This window comes from Lissotriton vulgaris, chromosome 8 (genome assembly GCF_964263255.1).
Source record: "Lissotriton vulgaris chromosome 8, aLisVul1.2, whole genome shotgun sequence".
Taxonomy (NCBI): domain Eukaryota; kingdom Metazoa; phylum Chordata; class Amphibia; order Caudata; family Salamandridae; genus Lissotriton; species Lissotriton vulgaris.
In genome coordinates, this window is record NC_141696.1 from 1184034430 (window position 1) to 1184053620 (window position 19191).

The window sequence follows — 19191 nt, forward strand, 5'->3', positions numbered from 1 at the left end:
AAGGTTCATGGAGTGCAGGAGAAGCACTGGGGGGGTAGTTTGTACAAGTACATGCCTCCTGCTGGTCGGGACACCTTGTTGGCCCTGGATCCAGAGGAACAGACAAACTACCCCACCATGAAGCTGGCGTTATTGAGGAAGTTCGGGCTCACCCCAGAAAGGTACCGACAGAAGTTTAGGGGGAGCCACAAGATGGGAACTCAGAACTGGGTGGACTTCCTTGATTACGCCAGAAAGGCTTTAGAGGGTTGGGTCAAGGGCAGTGAGGTAAAAGATTATGAGGGGCTGTATGATCTGTTTTTGAGAGAACACCTCCTCGAGAAATGTTTTCCCGAGCTGCGCCAACACCTGGTAGACAGCAAGCTGACCAATCCCCGGAAGCTTGCAGAGGAGGCGGACATCTGGACAAGTACCCGGGTGTCCACCAAGGGGACTGGAGGGGAATCTCAAAAAGCCGGACAGGGCGCCCCCCAGAAGAAAGAGGGGGGGGAGAAAAAGAAAGAGTTCTCTAAAGGTCCCCAAAATAACTTCCAAGGGAAGGGAGCAGGTTTCACCCCTAGGGCAAACCCGCCCCGGAACCCTCATCCTGGCCAGAGCCAGCAGCCCAGGGTTCCCCACTGTTTTGAATGCGGTGGCGTTGGACATTATAAGGGAGATGTCAGATGCCCAAAGAGACCGCCCCCTCCCACCGGAGGAAAGTCACCGGGAGTAGCTAGTGTAGCGCTCGGGGAGGAGTTGCCCTTAGATAAGGGGGGTGAGTGGGCGGGTGTCACCTTAGTGTCCCTGGGAGAACGGGAGATGGTGCCAAAGATCCAGGTGCCCCCAAATACTACAAAGTATGGGCAATGGGTTACCATCAATGGCCAGAGAGGGGAGGCTCTGAGGGATACAGGAGCCAGCATGACTATGGTGAGAAGTCAGCTGGTGTCCCCAGAGCAGGTTGTTCCAAATGTACTCCACCCCGCCGCGATGGCTGACGGCAGAATGGGCCACTATCCAGTGGCTGAGGTTCCCTTTGAGTGGGAGGGGGTTGCAGGTTCACTTCGAGTTGCCGTAAGCCCTGCCGTGCCAGTCGATTGTCTGTTGGGTAATGACATGGAACACAATACTTGGAGAGAGGTGGAATACCGGACGCATTCTGCGATGCTGGGTACACCTGACTGGGCCTGTGTCAGCACACGGTCTGCGACTGCCCGGAGAGGGAGTTCGCCTGGGTTGGAGCCTGGAACAATGGCCCAACCCGCTGCTAAGAAGGGACAGACCCGGAGACAGAGAAAGCCTGCTCCGGCTTCCACACCCCATGAGACAGATCGGCCACCTGCGGTGGTGGACCAGGAGTCCGTGGAGGGGGAAGTAGACTCTCTGGAGGATTTGCCCATCCCTGCGGAGTGGCATGTGGAGGGAGGTCCTACCAGAGAGGAATTCTGTAAGGGGCAGAGGGAGTGCCCCACCCTTGAGGGACTGAGGCGACAGGCTGAAGCCCAAGCAGTAGGTGATGTTACGGGACATTACCATATTTACTGGGAGGATGGACTTCTCTACAGTGAACCCAAGGTACCCTTGCCTGGTTCATCAAGGGCCTTGGTAGTCCCGCAACAGTACCGAGCCTTTCTTTTGGAACTGGCTCACGCCATACCCCTGGCAGGACACTTAGGTCAGGACAAGACCTTTGCCCGGCTTGTCCTCCACTTTTACTGGCCTCGAATGAAAGTGGCGTCCGACACATACTGTAGGACATGTGTAACCTGCCAGGCCAGTGGGAAAACAGGGGTGAAGCTAAAAGCTCCCCTGGAACCACTTCCAGTCGTTAGCACCCCCTTTGAGAGGGTGGGCATCGACATTGTAGGGCCTTTGGATCCACCGACAGCAGCTGGTCACAGGTTTATCCTGGTACTAGTGGATCATGCCACACGGTACCCAGAGGCAATACCTCTGAGGACAGTCACTGCACCTGTAGTGGCAAGAGCCCTAATGGGAATCTTTACCCGAGTGGGATTTCCCAAGGAAGTTGTGTCCGACAGGGGGACCAACTTTCTGTCAGCTTACATGCGGGCAATGTGGAAGGAGTGTGGAGTGACCTACCGGTTCACCACTCCCTATCACCCCCAGTCAAATGGACTGGTTGAGAGGTTCAATAAGACCTTGAAGGGTATGATCAGAAGTCTGCCTGAGAGCCTGCGGAGGAAATGGGATGTCCTCCTACCCTGTTTACTTTTTTCCTACAGGGAAGTGCCCCAGAAGGGAGTGGGCTTCAGCCCCTTTGAGCTTCTGTATGGGCACCCTGTACGCGGTCCTCTCAGCCTGGTGAAGGATGGTTGGGAGAAATCTCCCAGGAAACCCCCCCAGGATGTGGTGAGCTACATGCTGGCCTTCAGGAGCCAAATGGCGAAGTTGTGGAAGCAAGCTTCTGACAACTTGGAGGCCAGCCAGGCAGTCATGAAGGAGTGGTACGACCACAACGCTCACCCGGTGGAACTGGAGCCTGGACAGAAAGTGTGGGTGATGGAGCCTGGAGAGCTTAGCGCCCTCCAGGATCGCTGGACAGGCCCCTTTGAGGTGTTGGAAAAGAAGGGTAAGGCCACATACCTGGTGGACCTTAAGACCCCTCGACAGCCCCTACGGGTGCTACACGCCAACAGACTCAAGCCCCACCATGAGAGGCCCGAAGTCATGCTGATGATGGTGACTGACGGGGGAGAGGAAGCGGAAAGCGAACCTCTCCCCGATCTCTTTTCGTCCCAAGAGAAGGATGGGTCAGTGGAGGGAGTGAATCTCTCTCCTACTCTCACTCCTGAGCAACGGGAGGACTGCCGCCAGATACTGGAGCAGTACTCTTCATTGTTCTCCCTTGTCCCGGGAAGGACCCACCTGTGTACCCATGATGTGGACACAGGAGACAGCCCACCAGTGAAGTCCAAGACCTACCGGCTGTCTGACAAGGTGAAGGCTAGCATACATGGAGAAGTTGCCAAGATGCTAGAGCTGGGAGTAATTGAACCTTCCAACAGCCCTTGGTCCAGTCCGGTGGTGCTCGTGCCAAAAGCCGCACCACCAGGCACCACACCTGAACTGAGGTTCTGTGTGGATTACCGAGGGCTGAATTCAGTGACAAGGACTGATGCTCATCCGATCCCTAGGGCGGATGAATTGATTGACCGGTTAGGAGCTGCCCAATATCTGAGTACCTTTGACCTCACTTCAGGGTACTGGCAGATCTACTTGACAGATGGAGCAAGGGAAAGGTCAGCCTTCTCCACGCCTGAGGGACACTACCAGTTCTGTGTGATGCCCTTTGGGCTCAAGAACGCCCCTGCCACATTTCAGCGGCTGGTGAACCAGGTCCTCTCTGGAATGGAGAGTTTCTCTGCTGCTTACTTGGATGACATTGCTGTCTTCAGTAGCAGTTGGGAGGACCATCTGCAGCATTTGCAGGCCGTTCTCCAGGCACTGAGACAAGCTGGATTGACCATCAAAGCCAGCAAATGCCAGATTGGGCAGGGGTCGGTTGTGTACCTTGGACACTTGGTGGGTAGGGGGACTGTGCAGCCCCTGCAGGCGAAGATTGAGGCAATCATGGCCTGGGAACCCCCCAAGACACAGACTGAGGTCCGAGCTTTCCTGGGCCTCACAGGTTACTACCGTCGCTTTGTGAAGGGGTATGGCACTATTGTAGCGCCCCTCACAGAGCTCACCTCCAAGAAACAACCTCGACGGGTAGTTTGGACAAAGGCTTGTCAGCAAGCCTTTGAAAAGTTGAAACAGGCAATGTGTGCGGCGCCGGTCCTGAGGGCCCCAGACTTCTCCAAGGAGTTCATTGTCCAAACGGATGCATCAGAGCATGGCATTGGGGCAGTGCTATCGCAACTCAACGAAGAGGGCCTGGATCAACCTGTAGTCTTCCTATCTAGGAGGCTGCTTCCCCGGGAACAGAAGTGGAGTGCTATTGAGAGGGAAGCTTTTGCGGTGGTGTGGGCTCTGAAGAAGCTGCGGCCATACCTCTTTGGCTCGCACTTCCTGGTTCAGACCGACCACCGACCCCTTCGTTGGCTGATGCAAATGAAGGGGGAAAATCCCAAGTTGTTGAGGTGGTCCATCTCCCTACAGGGAATGGACTTCCGGGTGGAACATCGGCCTGGAGTGGACCACGCCAATGCAGACGGTCTCTCCAGGTATTTCCGCCTTAGTGATGAGGACTCCCAAGGGGTTGGGTAGTTCTCCCCACTTTCAGCTGGGGGGGACGCGTGTTAGACCTGTCTGGCTTTTTGGCGAAGTCCCTCCTAATTTTTATTTATTTTGTCCCCTTTTTGCCCCTCAAACCCTTGTTAATTTTTGTGTCTACTAACTTTTTATAGGTGTTGACCAGGGGGATAGGTGTTCTTTCCCCCCTTGTAATCTTTTACCTCAGGCCCGAGGCCTGTGCTGTCAGGAAACCTCATGTTGTCACAAAATGGAGGGCCCTAACTGTCACCAACTGCCACACCATAATCAGCCCCATAGGATAACATTAGGTTTTCCAGAACCTTCTGGACCCTACTGGACTCTGTGAGGCTAGGTTATAAAAGGGCAGGGGGCAGGAGGCCATTTTGAGTAGTCCAGTGTGAGAGGAGAGAGGCTGCAGTGTGAGGAGGAGGACGCGCTAGAAGAGGCTAGTTGGTTTAATAAACTGACAACATCTTTCAGAGGACGTTCCCCCTTGTGCTTCTGACCGAACCCTTTCATTGGGCTAACATCGATCTGGTCCAGTCAAGCAACCAGGGACTTTGGACATCTACCCAGTGGGCCGTGTCCCACCTCCACCTATAAGACCCCCCTTAAGATTACTAATAAGCTCCCCGCCTTTCTGCTGAAGCCCTAGCCTACCCGAATTTGAAGAGCGGTGCCTGGAGTGTTTGGACATCTTGGGAGGCTGTGGCGTCTCTGTCTGAAGGGCGCGAGGGGGCGTGAAGGAGTGCAGACTGCAGGAGAGCGGCGCCGCTCGCTATTCAAGCTGCGCGGCGGAATTGGCAGTGAGACGCTGTTCCCCTGCGCAGGAGCAGGAGCGTGTATCTTCCGGCGGAATTGGCAGTGAGACGCTGTTCCCCTGCGCAGGAGCGGTAGCGTGTATCTCCGGGCGGAAGGAGGCGGTGCCGGCTGTGCCACTGGTTCCCCCGCATCGTCGCAGCAGAGGCCTGTATCCGAGAGACGCGAGGAATCCCCAAGGAACGGCGCGTCTCCGGTACCTCAGCGGACCCGGTCTGGTGAGGGCTGGGGCGAGAGAGCGTCTCGCATTTCCCGAGGAGCGGGAGCCTTGAGCCACAGTTGATCGATTGTCCGCCTGCCCCGTGCCCGCTTCTGAGGGTGTGAGGAAGAGCGAAGGGCCACCGTCATTAATCCTCCCCACTCCAGCGCTGAGATCAAGAGGCTGGCTGGGCGGGGATAGGTGGCTGCTACTGCCACTGGTGTTCGTTCGGTGGAGCCGGCTGAAAGCCCCTACCCCTGTGGACTGGGGCAGGACAAGTGACCTGAAAAACAGTAAGGAGAAGTGGGGGATGAGGAAGAATAAGGCTGAGCCCTTTTTGGTGTGGTGATAAATCACAAGTCTTAGCGCCTAGCTAGGTGCCCTGATATCCTAACGCCTTTAGTTTAAGCTGTGACAGAGAAGGTGTGAGGGAGGTTAGCTTCATTACCCCAACATCATTTTCTCACAAGTTTGGAGAAGCAGCTAATAAGCTAGAGATCAGAGGGGAACCTAGGCTGTCATGAGAGAAGAGCACTGACAGTACTTGTTAAAGGGGAAACTCCCTCCAGATCCTCATAGCAATTGTTGTGGAGAACAGTAAATGTGTGGAATTCCTGCAGATCACTCTGTGTGTGCAAGCTAGCACTAAGTTAATGGGCAGATAAGGGGAGGGAGATCTTACCACTGCAGAAGAGGTGCAGTCAGCTATTTGGCAGGGTGAGGTGCTGGGATACATTAATGTCATTGATTGTAATGCAAAGTGTCACTGCTTAGTGTACTCCTAATGAGATAGTTCCTTTCTCAGAAGTAAGCGTTTCTGTACTCCTGAAGACTGAATGTTTTGAACCATAATTTTTCCACAGCAGGAAGAGTGTTATTTACTTCTCTAAATCAAAGGTATAATCGCAATTCCTGAGAAGAACTAAAATGTATTACACTGTATAATTTGAAACTAAAGAGCATATTATTTTTATAAAACGGCACGTATTTTCACATAATTTTGGTGTAGTGGTTTTCTTTTTGAGTGCTATTGCGTGGAGTTACTTTTGGGTGGTCTGCAACCTTTACACTGTGCCTCTAAATGTTAGTCTTACCCTAGGCCAGGCTACCTTAATTCCAACACCAGTTAAGAAATGTCTCTCACAAGTGAATGGCCAGGGGTTCCATTTCTAGATCTAATAGCAGGGGAGACAAAGGGCACCTCTGCCTGGTACCCCGCTCTATGCACCACTCCTCTGCCATTATTCCTTCTGGCTTCACACATTGCTACGGGCCCCATGTATAACTGCTTAATCTATGTGAAGAAATCAAGACCAAAACCTGTATCCCTTAAAACTGCCAGCAGGTAGACCCTATCTAAGGTATCGAAGGCTTTTTCGATGTCTAACACAATTAATGCATATTCTTCATCTGATTCTAGCGTGGCATGTGTCACATGATTGAGTTTCAGTAGATTCCAGAGGATGTTATGCCCTGCGATTGAGCTGCTTTGGTCTTCATGCTCTAGGGAACCCATTATTTTACTCAATCTATTTGCTAGAGCCTTAGAGAGGGCCATCAGGTCTGTGTTTATCAATAACGCCGACATATATGAGCCAGGATCTTGTGGGGCCCTCTCAGGCTCCTGAAACATAACAGTTATCACTTCCCTCTTTGATCTAGGCATCCTGCCTTTTTGTTTGGCTTCCTGGAATACTTCTTGTACTTTGTCTATAAACTCTGGGACCAAGATTTGGTAAAACCCTGCTGAGAGTCTCCCCACCAGGTGTTTTCCTGCTGGGCATGCCCCAGACAGCCTCTATCAGGTCTTCTTTTTACAAATCCCTTTCAAGTTTTTTTGTATAACATGGGGAGCTGCAGCTCTCTTGGAAAATCCTCTGCAATAGACGTGTCCTTTCGAATCCAGTCTATATAGAGGTTTGTCAAATGTTGGGGCAAAAAAGTATTTATTCTAGATTGGGTCCCCGAAAGTCTCAGGATCGGCTCAACATCCTGTGGTTCTGGGAAAATCACATAATCTCCCCGTGCCTATGGACAGCTCCTGGATACCCTCACGGGTGATTAGCTGTGCTATACACATCTGAGTATAATTCCCAGTGTAAATATGGGAGATCCTAATACTACATGTATAGAAAACATAATATCTAGGTGTCACCTAGTGGCATGTAATACCAATGACGGGGGAGGGGAAAGAAAACACCCCAGCCTTTACTTTCCCGTTGACCCTGAATCATCCAACTTTCAGTGCGCCTCCTACACTGATATTATCAACTATCCGTGAATATACCCATTTTACCTTGTCATATTAGAATCAAAAGTAGCCACTTAGTGTGCTACACACATGGGGACGTGGAGTGCCTCCCCGCCATCAGGGGCATTTTTTCATATATATTTAGAATCACCCTCTCAACATAGCAATTCCAGCTATATCACTGTTCATGCTTATTACTGTGAACATTTCACTTAAGAGTGGAATCTAGGCCATCAGTCTGAGCATTTGCAAAGTAACATACTCACTTGTTGTATTTTGATCTGGTGTTGTATCTCTTGCAATCGAAGAAGAGTCTTGTTGAGTCACATCATCATCTGTTCTGTGGCATTGTTTAGTGAACTTCAATGTTGCTTTGTGGTCCATAACGTATTTCATCTTTCCCCCAGTCTCCACTTGCAGCTTTGTAGAGTATTGCATAGCACATTTGATTTCCATGGCATGTTGCAGCTTTTAAGTGTCCATGAATTTTCACCTGGCATTCTTGTATCACATAAAATACAAAGAGAGGGGCCCCACAGACTAAAGAGACAGGGCACCGAGTAAGACTTAAATGTCAAGTATATAATTCCTGTTAAATGCACTTATCTTTCAACCACTCCACATCCACTCACATGCATGGAGACAGTCCTCAACGGACCACAGATTGGCAGGATATCGAAACACTTATGAATTCAGTTTAATAAAAGCATTCAATAAAGAAGGCATCAAATTGCACATTAAAACAAAAAATCTTAAAAACATAGATCAAACAGATTTGGTGATGTGAAAATTGGAAAAGACTCCAAAAAGACAATCACATTTGTCATAAAAGCGTTAATTCGTGAGAATACATAGAAACAACACATAGCATAAGCATAAGTTCTTTGTCAGAATGTGGTTCTGTGTCGCACACATTTAACAGCAAACCTTTGCTTGTTAAATTTGTGCAAATTCAGTGTATGTGAGAACAGTAAAATGCGTCTTGGTTCCTAGTTCCCATCACCAAAACGAATCTAATTGGTTTACATCCAAGATGGGCTAAACAGCCATAAGGGACCCATCATAAAGTATTCAACATCACCACACTTCGAGATTCAATATCATCCACAGGGTTCCTTGTCAGGCACTGAAACAGTCTTCCGTATTATACTAGGAACCAAGACGCGTTTTACTGTTCTCACCTACGCTGAATTTTGATTCTAAGAAGGCTCACACGTTGGCCCTCTCGTGTTCGATTTGGCATTTGGAATCGGAGTACTGACTTTGCGCTTGTATATTCTTTGACCATACACTTAGAATATCTCTGTGACTCTCGGTGGATCAACTTTTGCCCAGATGAAGCCTTTTGTGAGGTGAAACGCGTTGGCTGGGCTTTCTTTCGGAACACATAATAAAGATGAAACCATATTCCAGACTCAAGTTTTATGAGCATTTATTATACTGTTGTAATTTGTGGTCAATATGCAGCTGAACATTGAGGTGGGCATCATTTTCCCTTTTGATCGAAGTGTCTACTCTGGGTGGTGCAGCTTTGGATGCCCTGGCTACCTTTTCTCTTGATCAGTGACAAATATTCGTAACTGAGATCCGTCACAAAGATATGCAGAGCACATTGAAATATAATGGACAGAACCCTATGAAAAATCAATATGCTTCAATATATTATAATGTGATTTATGACATATATTAACAAGCCTCAAACATTGATGCCAAAATGGCACTCACATTTTCCAGAAATGTTTGCCCCACCTTCCAGAGATTGCAATATTTGTAATCCTATGTGTATGACAAGAAAAGGGATTTACTTACTTTTCTGTATCAGGCCAAACATATTTGAAATAAGCAACCTTATTTGTAAATATATTTGCTTTGTAGGTAAATATTTGAGATGTTTACCATAACACAAAAGATAAAAAGTTAATATATTGTCAATGAATCTTGTCTTATATATCCTTTTACTAAAGGTAGTAACAATTTGCTCGTGCCTTAAGGTGATTAAGTTGACAGAGCTGTTTTATACAAGCTGTTTCATTCATTCATCTAGAAAATCATTGATTCATTCATCTCGTAATCATAATTGAGGCCGAAATGTGTGCTATTCTTGATTTGGGCTTGTTTATGGTGTGATCTTTTAGCCTCCTATTTCTGTTCTCTTTCCTTTTCAATCTATACCTCACACGGCAAACAGGCTACTACGAAAATTTCTATATAGCATATATATTTCCACCGGATATATCATCATTGTCTTATTTTCGTTTTCTTCATCAATTTTGCTGTGTCTGTATTATTTTCAAATGGCTCGCTAGCTTGTCCCCTTCCTCTGTACCTTTGTTTACTTAATAGCATATATATAGTGGAAGAGGTGTGGCACAGCGGCCAGGGTGCCTGACTCCGGACCTCATGGCTCGATCCCTGGCAGCAGGTTAGCCCAGCACCATGTGACTCTGGGCAATAGCTTGCTTAATCTTCCAGAAGGCCCCCAGCGCCGGGGCACTTCTCCGGACATAGCTGTGCAGTTTACAAATACTGACACACACACACACAGACACACACACACAGACACAAACACACACACACAGACAGAGCCACACACACAGATAGAGCCACACACACACACACAGACAGAGCCACACACACACACACACACAGAGCCACACACACACACACACACACACACACACACACACACAGACAGAGCCACACACACAGACAAAACCACACACACACAGACAGAACTACACACACACAGACAGAACCACACACACACACAGACAGAACCACACACACACAGAGCCACACATACAAACACACACAGACAGAGCCAGCATAATGGTACTAATAAAGGACACTCTTACTACTGCTCTGAACGCATGAGTAAATAAAATGCTAAAGGTGAGTCACTCAGCTACGCACCTGAGAGCGCCAGTACTGTTGGACACCATGGAGAGAGAGTACCACGGACAGAGGTTACTGCACGCATGGTAACCTAACATATTTGGCAACGTGATTAGATCAAGTAATATAATTACCAATGGTTTTGGCCGTTTACTAATCCCATCTAGTCTTACTACCACAACCAATGTAAGAGTGCAAAAACCAAGCAAGGCACATCCACAGGTTTCCCCCTTGAGTTATCTAAACCATTCCTAGGTTACATATAAAAAAAGAAAACATCACAACTGTATACGATTTATTAACACATGAATTAAGTATGCTGATACATTCTGCAATCGGCACCGCATTCTACTAATGAATGTACCTGGCTGCATCAAACTGTGGGCGTTTAAAATACTGCCCTCTGTACTTATAACATTGTAACCCAAAAGAGTACTCGTGAGCACAATTTTAAAACATTTTTGGAATTTTCTAACCACGTCTCCCAACATTAGGAACCATATGACATCTTGCTAGAGCCCATAACAATGCTAGACGCCTTCATAACACACAGGCTCTTTCTTTGACCCTAGACACCTATGACATGCACCCTTCCCAAATTTAGACCCATCATGTGCAACGACCCCTTCAAACCCACCTCGCAAACCTACCACCAAGAACAGATTGACAGCTATCAACAACTCCCCCAATGACTACTCATACTCAAGAACATCACCCCGCTTCCCAGCGACGAGGAACACCCTGACAGCGACCCAACAGCTAACGTTAATGCCTGAAGTGAAAACCCAGTTATCCCACACTTGTCCAGAGCACCTTGCAATCCCTCAGCAGGCTACTAACACCCACTGATCTACTTCCCAGAATCCAAAGATTCCATCCAGCTTCAGCTAGACATCAATTCTTTCCCATGTCCTCGTTTCATACTTAACGGGTATTCACGCTTCCATGGGATAGGCCGCAGGTTGCCCTCGATTGCCACTTCTTTCAAGGACATATGAAGCACCGGCTCTCACCTGGGGTTAGACTAGGCTGAGCCAGTTGGCGACCCCGGAGCAGGCCACCTACTGCCCCGCTTAAAGCGCAGCGACGGACCAGCGAGGCTGCGAGCATGGCTGTGTACGGATGGAAGGCAAATCGTGTCTGGCTTCGACTTCACGATACACAGGAACGCGCCTCAAAGATGACCCACGCACGTTCCTGCTCAGTGGTTGCACCACACGCTAACCGGAAGTACAAACGTTCACGCCGGCTGCAGTGACAGCGACACAGAAAGGGCAGCACGTAGTGCTAGAGGGCGAATGGACGTCCTGCGTCCCGTGACGTAGTCGCGCTACGAACGTTCCCGCACTCCAGTGCATAGAAGTGAGAGAAGGACTACAAAGGAGTACACTCAATGGGAAGGAGGACTTTTTTTTTCAAAGGTAGACAAAGGATATATATTAAACGAAAAACTATTGTGAAGGAAATGTTTCATTCTATTAAGGGCACGGAGGCGAAAATGATAATGTACTTTCTTTACTTCAATCTCACTGCTGTTAAGAATAATAATACAAACTATATTACCCAGCCATTATGCATTTGCATGCATGCCAACAGACCCGATTCGAGAGACTCCTGATTTCTTTAAACAACAAGCCATCAGGAGGGCAGTTGAACACCACCATGTTTCTCCGAGGTGAAGCAGAAATGCCTCGGAGAAACGACCTGTGATTTTCAGGTTCGGGGGTATGTTTTTCTTTCTCTCCTCTTCCCATTGGCTGGAATGTAAAATTCCAGCCAATGGGAAGAGGAGAGCAAGAACATGAAAAAACACCCCCCCGAATCCCTAAATGACAGGGCTTAAACTGACAGACGCCCCTCTTCTCCAATGGCTGGCCTCCGTTTAGGAAGCCAGCCAATGGAGAAGAGGGGCGGGTTCAAGCCCCACACTAAGAGACATAAGATATCGCTGGCGAGACTGCGCAAGCGCATCCTATGCAGGTCAAGACCTAAAAAGGATCATCTACTTAGGTTAATGTACATTACTGTGAAATTCCATTACAATCCATTTTCCATTTTACTGCTACGTCCAATACAACCATTCTATGTGAAATGCATTTGGGCCAAAACCTGTTTTGAGACCTATCTTTTTTCTTTGCATCCCCTTGACCAGTCACCCCGAAACTGTCCATTAACTTCCAATATAGAAGGATGATTAGGTCTGGAAAGTTTGGTGGAGATTCATCAAATGGGCGCAAAGATATAAAGGGTAAAAAGTCAGAGGAATCCCTATCTCTGGTAACCCTTACTATAACTACAAAGTGGCTACTGCCACTCAGCACAAATTTACTGAAAAAACAAATGTTAAAGTGACTTAAAAGGAGGGTCTCGTAATATTAACTTACTTCATTTGAAAAAAAGCCCCTAGGAATTGAATTCACATAAAACCCAGTAATGTCACCAATTATGTCATCAATGATGCCATTTAATATGTTATGAGTAGTGTAATCTGTGAGGTCAGAAGCAGTGCATGGCGCAAGTTCTTGTTAGCTCAGTAAACTATATCTGGTGAATTGTAGTTTTTCGTTTACAAATTTTATTTTTTAACTGACATTTTCACCTAGATATAATCTCACTTTAACCTTTGTTTTTTCAGCGAATACAGATATCCCATGAATCTATAGCAATTGTATTTTTTATTTCCATTTTAATCTCAGGCCTTTTAAGCTTTAATTGTCTCATCTTATCAACTTTCTTGTATTTTATTGCAGCTGTGAGGCCTTCAAGGGAGCCATCTCTGCAATCTGACAGTCATGAGAAATCTAGTAACACAGTAACTATAAGCGGAATCTCTTTGTGCTTGTCCATCATTGTAGTCACCATTGTCATTACCATGTGGAGAAAGCTGTGCCGGGTTGAGAAGTGCACCACACCAGCAAGGCATAGCAGTGGCTGTTCACCCACCTTCCGGAAGAACTCTGATCAGGAGAATATCTGTCAGCCCAATCAGGTGAGAGAAAGCATCTTTGAAGGGTGTGAAACTCCACTGACGCCAACTTCTGAAGCAGTCAGTGTACCTCTCAACAACAGACGGAGCCTACACCTTGCCCAAGAACCTATACCTGGGCAAGATAGCCTTACTCATGACAGCTCACAAGCCAACACTCAGAAAATGATTCCTCCAATTTTTAGCTACCGCTTGGCACAGAAACAACTAAAGGAGATGAAAAAAAAGGGTCTAACGGAAACTACAAAAGTTTACCATGTGTGCCAGAATCCACTGACTGACACCCTGTTTGATGCAACTATACTGAACCCACCATTGTCCACAGAGAGTTCAGATGAGAATAGCATGAACACATTTAGGATCAAGACTCCTTTTCAAGAACCCTCTGTTTTATCTCCAATGCTTCAAGGAGAAAAGCCCAATGCAAGGCCACCTAGGAATTCATACCAAGCCGCACTTGCCCTAAGCCCTAGTCAGACATTGACCAGACTATCGCATTGTAAACACCAAGACCTCAGAGAAGGACAGTTTGAAAGAGGTTACAGGAAAAACCCAAACTTTAGGAGAACTTCCAGTTTTCATGAAACCAATCAAGCCAGGCCCTTCCGAGAAAGAAGTATGACAACCCTTTCACCAAGGCAGACTGCAGCCTTCAGTTCATGGAGCAGAACCTGGGATCGTGGAGTAGAAGAAAGGTTCAGACCCAAGTCCAGAGAGTCAGAGAAAAGTTCTGAAATGCTTAAATGTGCTCCCAGTACCAGACTGACTAAGGAGAACCTGAACTATTTCACAAAATACAATAATGCAAGGCTTATGGAGAAAAATCTAGACTGGGTTGGTGGCCAGCATCATTTTGGTCGACCAACACAAACTGAAAAATCAGAAACTAATAAAACTAGACGAGGGTCCCCACCAACTTACAGAAACTCATGGAGGAACACAGAAGAGTCAACCTTTACTCTGAAAGAGAGTTACCAGAGAAGCAATCCTCTTACTACTGGTCAGAATAGTATAGACAAATGCCAGAGCTTTCCACAGGACCCAGAGTATAAATGGTATGACAATACTTCCTTTGGCCTAACTGAAGCAGAACAGAGGATGATTGACTTGCCTGGCTACTTTGGATCAAATGAAGAAGATGAAACAAGCACTATGAGTATTGAGAGGCTGGTGATCTGAAAGACTGGAGGGAATCACTTCTAGCTCAGCATTTCCAATCTGCTTTTTCCCAGCTTTTCCAAGTGCTTGATCTCAGAGTAATTGATTGTAATGCCTTCATTGAATTTGAATAATTCATGGGAGAGAATGTGTTCAATAAAATGGCTAAGTGCATATTTGAGCACGTGCCAAAACCTTTGTCCACCACATATTTCCAAATTCTGAGCTGCTACTCATAAATTACTTTCTTGGTTAACTGTCTTTTGGTAGAATACTGTCTTGTTTACCGTTGCTCATGATTTATATTCTATTCCAGTAAGGATGTACTATTTCAGAATGACACCTACGCCACCCCAGAGTAGTGTGGCCAGGCCAAATTCTTCATTGGCAAAATTATAAGACCTCACAAATACTTGTTTCAAATTTATGTCAATGTCAACCAACCAGGGAGGTAGATTCGACCACACATTACAACTTCAAAAAGTGCATTAATCTTATTTTTAGTACACTAAATAAACATTCTTTTGAAAACAGGCCCTATAGCTGGCTACTCTGTATTTGCCATGCTCACTCATTTATATTGTTAAATAAACCTGCCCCACTTTCGAATTGCTGCAAGGTTTCAAAACATATACTCGTATAAGCCTTGGCCTCATCTTGTTTCATTTACATTCACAGAAAATGTTGGGGAAGATCAGGTTATTGGGGATCGAACTTGAGCATTACCTGGGGCAATTGGAGGCTTCAACATAAGCTAATCTTTTTAGGTGTGGCTACAGACAGCTTTAGCTCTATGCCAGATTTAATGACTACAAAACACACATGCAGGGTGGCTATTTCACGAACATTTTCTGTAGTTAAATCTTTAAAAGGTAAGTTCTATGTAGCCCCATCCAGTAATTTTATGTTTTTCAATGTATATTTTGGCTGTTTTTTCCTACTTCAACAGTTTAAAGTTGCCAAAAACGTAGCAGCTGACATCTTTTTCCTTACTTGCTATTCTCTGACAAATTTCAAGTGAAAGGGAATCACATGTTACTTTGTTAGTTTACGTAGCACAGTCAATTCAACACACCCTGTTTATCATTTTCCAGATGATGCTCCACACCTTATGTAATGGTATGGTAATTAATAAACATTGAAAATTAATCACAGCACAGTGGAATGACAATATGGATATGACAAATTAATTCAGCAGAAACAAAGTTGGTGCACAGGAACACAACCGACGATGTCTTGCAGAAGGACAGGACAGGCAAGCAAATTCATGGAGTGAGAAAGGCAAATAAACTCTTGTAACTGGGAAGGGAAAGTCAAATCTTAAAACAGAAAAGCATACTCTTGCATGGGGACAGGACACTAAAGAGAGACAGTAAAGGAACAGAACTGAATACATACACAGTAGATGACACGAGAATGCTCTACAAATGGAAAGATGCAGTATATAAGCTGCTGTACATTCGTACCCAAGTTTGGGAAAGGACGGGGCCTCTGCTTAAAGGATGGAAATGCCTAACTGCAGGGAGAATTACAATGAAAAAAAGAGTGCCCAAGGCTAGGCGATGAACTAGAGCTAATATTGATAAAGAAACCAACGAACAGGGGGGCATAGTACCAAGCCTGGGCGATAAAATTATCGCCGCTTTATCGGCAGGAAACTGCTGATAAAGTGGTGATAATGGGCTTGATAATATGCTCTATGGAATTCTAATCGAAGCTCATGTTAGATGTCCTTCACATTTAACATGAGCTTCGATTGGAATTCCATAGAGCATATTATCAAGCCCATTATCGCCACTTTATCGGCAGATAAAGTGGCGATAATTTTATCGCCCAGGCTTGATAATATGCCCCACGATACATACAATAAACTATGACATACAGAGATTGGATATTCAGTCATTTAATTTATAGAAAAATTGTCAAATATTTTATATAGGCATTTTTCTGTATATATTTAAAGTACATTTCTTGGCATAAATTGATAATCATGAATTAAGTATAGATAGCAGTGCTAACCAAGTAATGCAATCATTGTTGTTGTGCTTGTTCTCTGCGATACATTGTTTGAATTGACTTGATCTGAGAGTAGTTAACAATAACATTTGTTTGGGAATAGATACCACACAAAAACATTTACATGAACTGGCGGTCAATTATACACACACTACACGCGTTTCGGCTTTGCCTCAGGGATCCTTCACAGTTAGAATCTTGTTAGTAAAATACCTTTGGAAGTACTAAAAGTTATTTGCCTGAAGGTCTGGACTTCCAATAGTCATCAAGGTTAGAATGTCCTTGTTAGGACTGGCGCTGCAGGTATTTCACTTAATTTTTACTATACATAAGGTAATTTATAGAGAAAATGTAGGATTGTTTTAATAACAAAGCAGCTGGTGGTGAGCTCCTAATATAACTGGCCCACTGATAGCGGCAAGCAGCGGGCTTAATAAGTCTCTGCATTAGGTATGAGGCATGTTGTTCCTCACAGAGTTGCAACGGTTTCCAAATAAAATGATAAAGATGCACTCTGGAAATCTGGTTCCGAAAAATAGACACATCAAGCGCGAGATTTTCCTGCGATACCACTATACCATAGTTTATTGTTTGTATCTTGTCCATTGGTTTCTTTGTCAATATTAGCTCTAGTCCATCGCCTAGCCTTGGGCAACCTTTTTTTCCATTGTACACTCGTACCCAAACAGTAGATTGTAGTAGGATGTGCTTCAGAAAACATGGCATAAAACAAATAGTAGATTGTTAGCCAAATGAAGATTATAAGGATTAACCACTACCCAAAGTAGGTACAGAAGATGGGAATGGATCAGTAAAACGAGCGGTCCCTGGAATAGAATCAAATCATAGCTTTAAAATTCTTTATGAAAGAAAAGAGCATGATACTGCAAGAGAAGCAGGTGGACCTTAAAAGAAAATCTGATGCCAGGAAATATCTAATATGTGCAAGCCCTCTTCGTTGTCATCCTCGAGTGAGCAGGGGACAACCCCATCTAAATAGACGTGGCACTTTGAGTTCCACCCAGTAGTGTAAGATGAAAATACATACTTGATGTACTGGCCCAGGTATATCAATTTGAGGACAAATAATTGATGGTAAATCTTTCATTAAACATTGTGATTACATTTAATGGCATGCAGATACAGATCTTACAAGATCTATCTCTGGTAATATTACAGACGTCAAAGGAAGTTTGAAATATGAGTGGCTAAAGAAAGAAACAAGCCGATGCCGGTGGCACCACCCCTTTTATCTGCTGGATATGTAGAAGGCCAAACAATGGGATAATAAGCCCTTAAGGAGACCTGTAGCCTCCATAACAATGTTAGATGCACCTGTGGAGACTGAGAGACACCTGCAGGTGTGGGGCCACCAGAGGTCGGCGATGGGATGGTAGTAGGCAGACAGCAACATTGCCTTTTCTCTTTGGTTGCCCTAGATTCTGTGCCTGTGTATTTGCTTTTGAGTTGGTTGAAGACTCTAGGCACTGTGAAATTGTCATTTAATCTGATTGTGCAGTATTCTGCCCATAAAATATGAGATGAAAGTGCTCTGCCATACAGTAAAACCTTCTCATTAGGCAAGTCCGCCTTAAGTGTGCCCTTTAGCCCACAGGGCTGATGGATTACTTTATGAGAGTGGGACATGCTTTATAATAAGGAAAAGTATGTTTCTATAGTCAGTAGTTACAAAACTCTTTTCACTGTGTAAGTAAGGTGGTATTCTCATATGGAAAGGTTGATTTCTGATTATAGGTCAATTTTCACAATGTTGGCTAGAAAAATATTATAAACATATTATTTCTATTTCTCTTCAAAAATCGATTTCTACGGTGAAAAGTACTTTGCACTGCTTGGAAACCAGACAGTAATAAACCAGTTCTGTTGTGTTTCATTTCCCTGGTAACAGTAACTGGAATCCCGATGAGCTGTAAGAAGTTTCTCTGCAATACAATAACAGACAAGCTTCTAAAGAATGGAACACTGAAATTGCAATCCCTAGCTCTTATCTTATCTGGATGGTTTCATGAAGGGCTCAGACTGAGACCATGTGTTTGACATGAAAATGGCAGGAAGAGCCTTGTGTGGAAGGAAATTTCCATCAGGGGCAATCCAAGATTCGTTTCTGCTTCTAGTAGAGGGGAAGACTGTCCTCAAAACAAGAAGAGGGGACTAGGGGCTGTAGTGAGGTAACCTGACTTCTGCCATTTTGAACAAAGGGTTCCAGGATGGTTTTCTGTCAAGTGAGGCATGAATTGTTGAAAAAGTAGGAGGTATAGTGGTGGGAAAATCAATTGGGCTTAGAAAAGATGCCAATCGTTGGCTAGTGTACTAGATAAAAATTGCACCTTATCACTAGCTCGTCAGTATACTTCTTGACTTTAGAAGTGACCAGAAGAGAAGAAGAAGTGGAAGTCTGAAGTCTTTCTGTGAAAAGGACTGAAGTTTATTCCGATAGTCACTTGCAGCAAGCGACTGAAATATTCTGCAGCAGTCAGTTGGCTGTCTGTCTGTCTGCACGATCTCGAGGACACAAAAGGCAACCGCACGGTTCCATCCTTTGAGGGAGGACCAGCTGCACGGAAGAGGACTGTACTGGAATCTGTGGGAGACTTGTCTCTATGAAGTCTCATGACTGGCATAAGGGGTTCTGCTCCTCATTCTGAA

The 19191-nt window shown here is 45.6% G+C and overlaps 1 protein-coding gene across 1 annotated transcript in view; it reads left to right on the forward strand.

Annotated features, from left to right (window-relative positions):
* Positions 1-14708, forward strand: part of THSD1 (thrombospondin type 1 domain containing 1) — a 110549-nt gene extending 95841 nt beyond the window's left edge. The window contains exon 5 of the mRNA XM_086935047.1: positions 13115-14708. Coding sequence (XP_086791173.1) covers positions 13115-14529 — 1415 coding nt within the window. The 3' untranslated portion in view covers positions 14530-14708. The remainder of the gene's footprint in view (positions 1-13114) is intronic.
* Positions 14709-19191: the final 4483 nt, after the last annotated feature.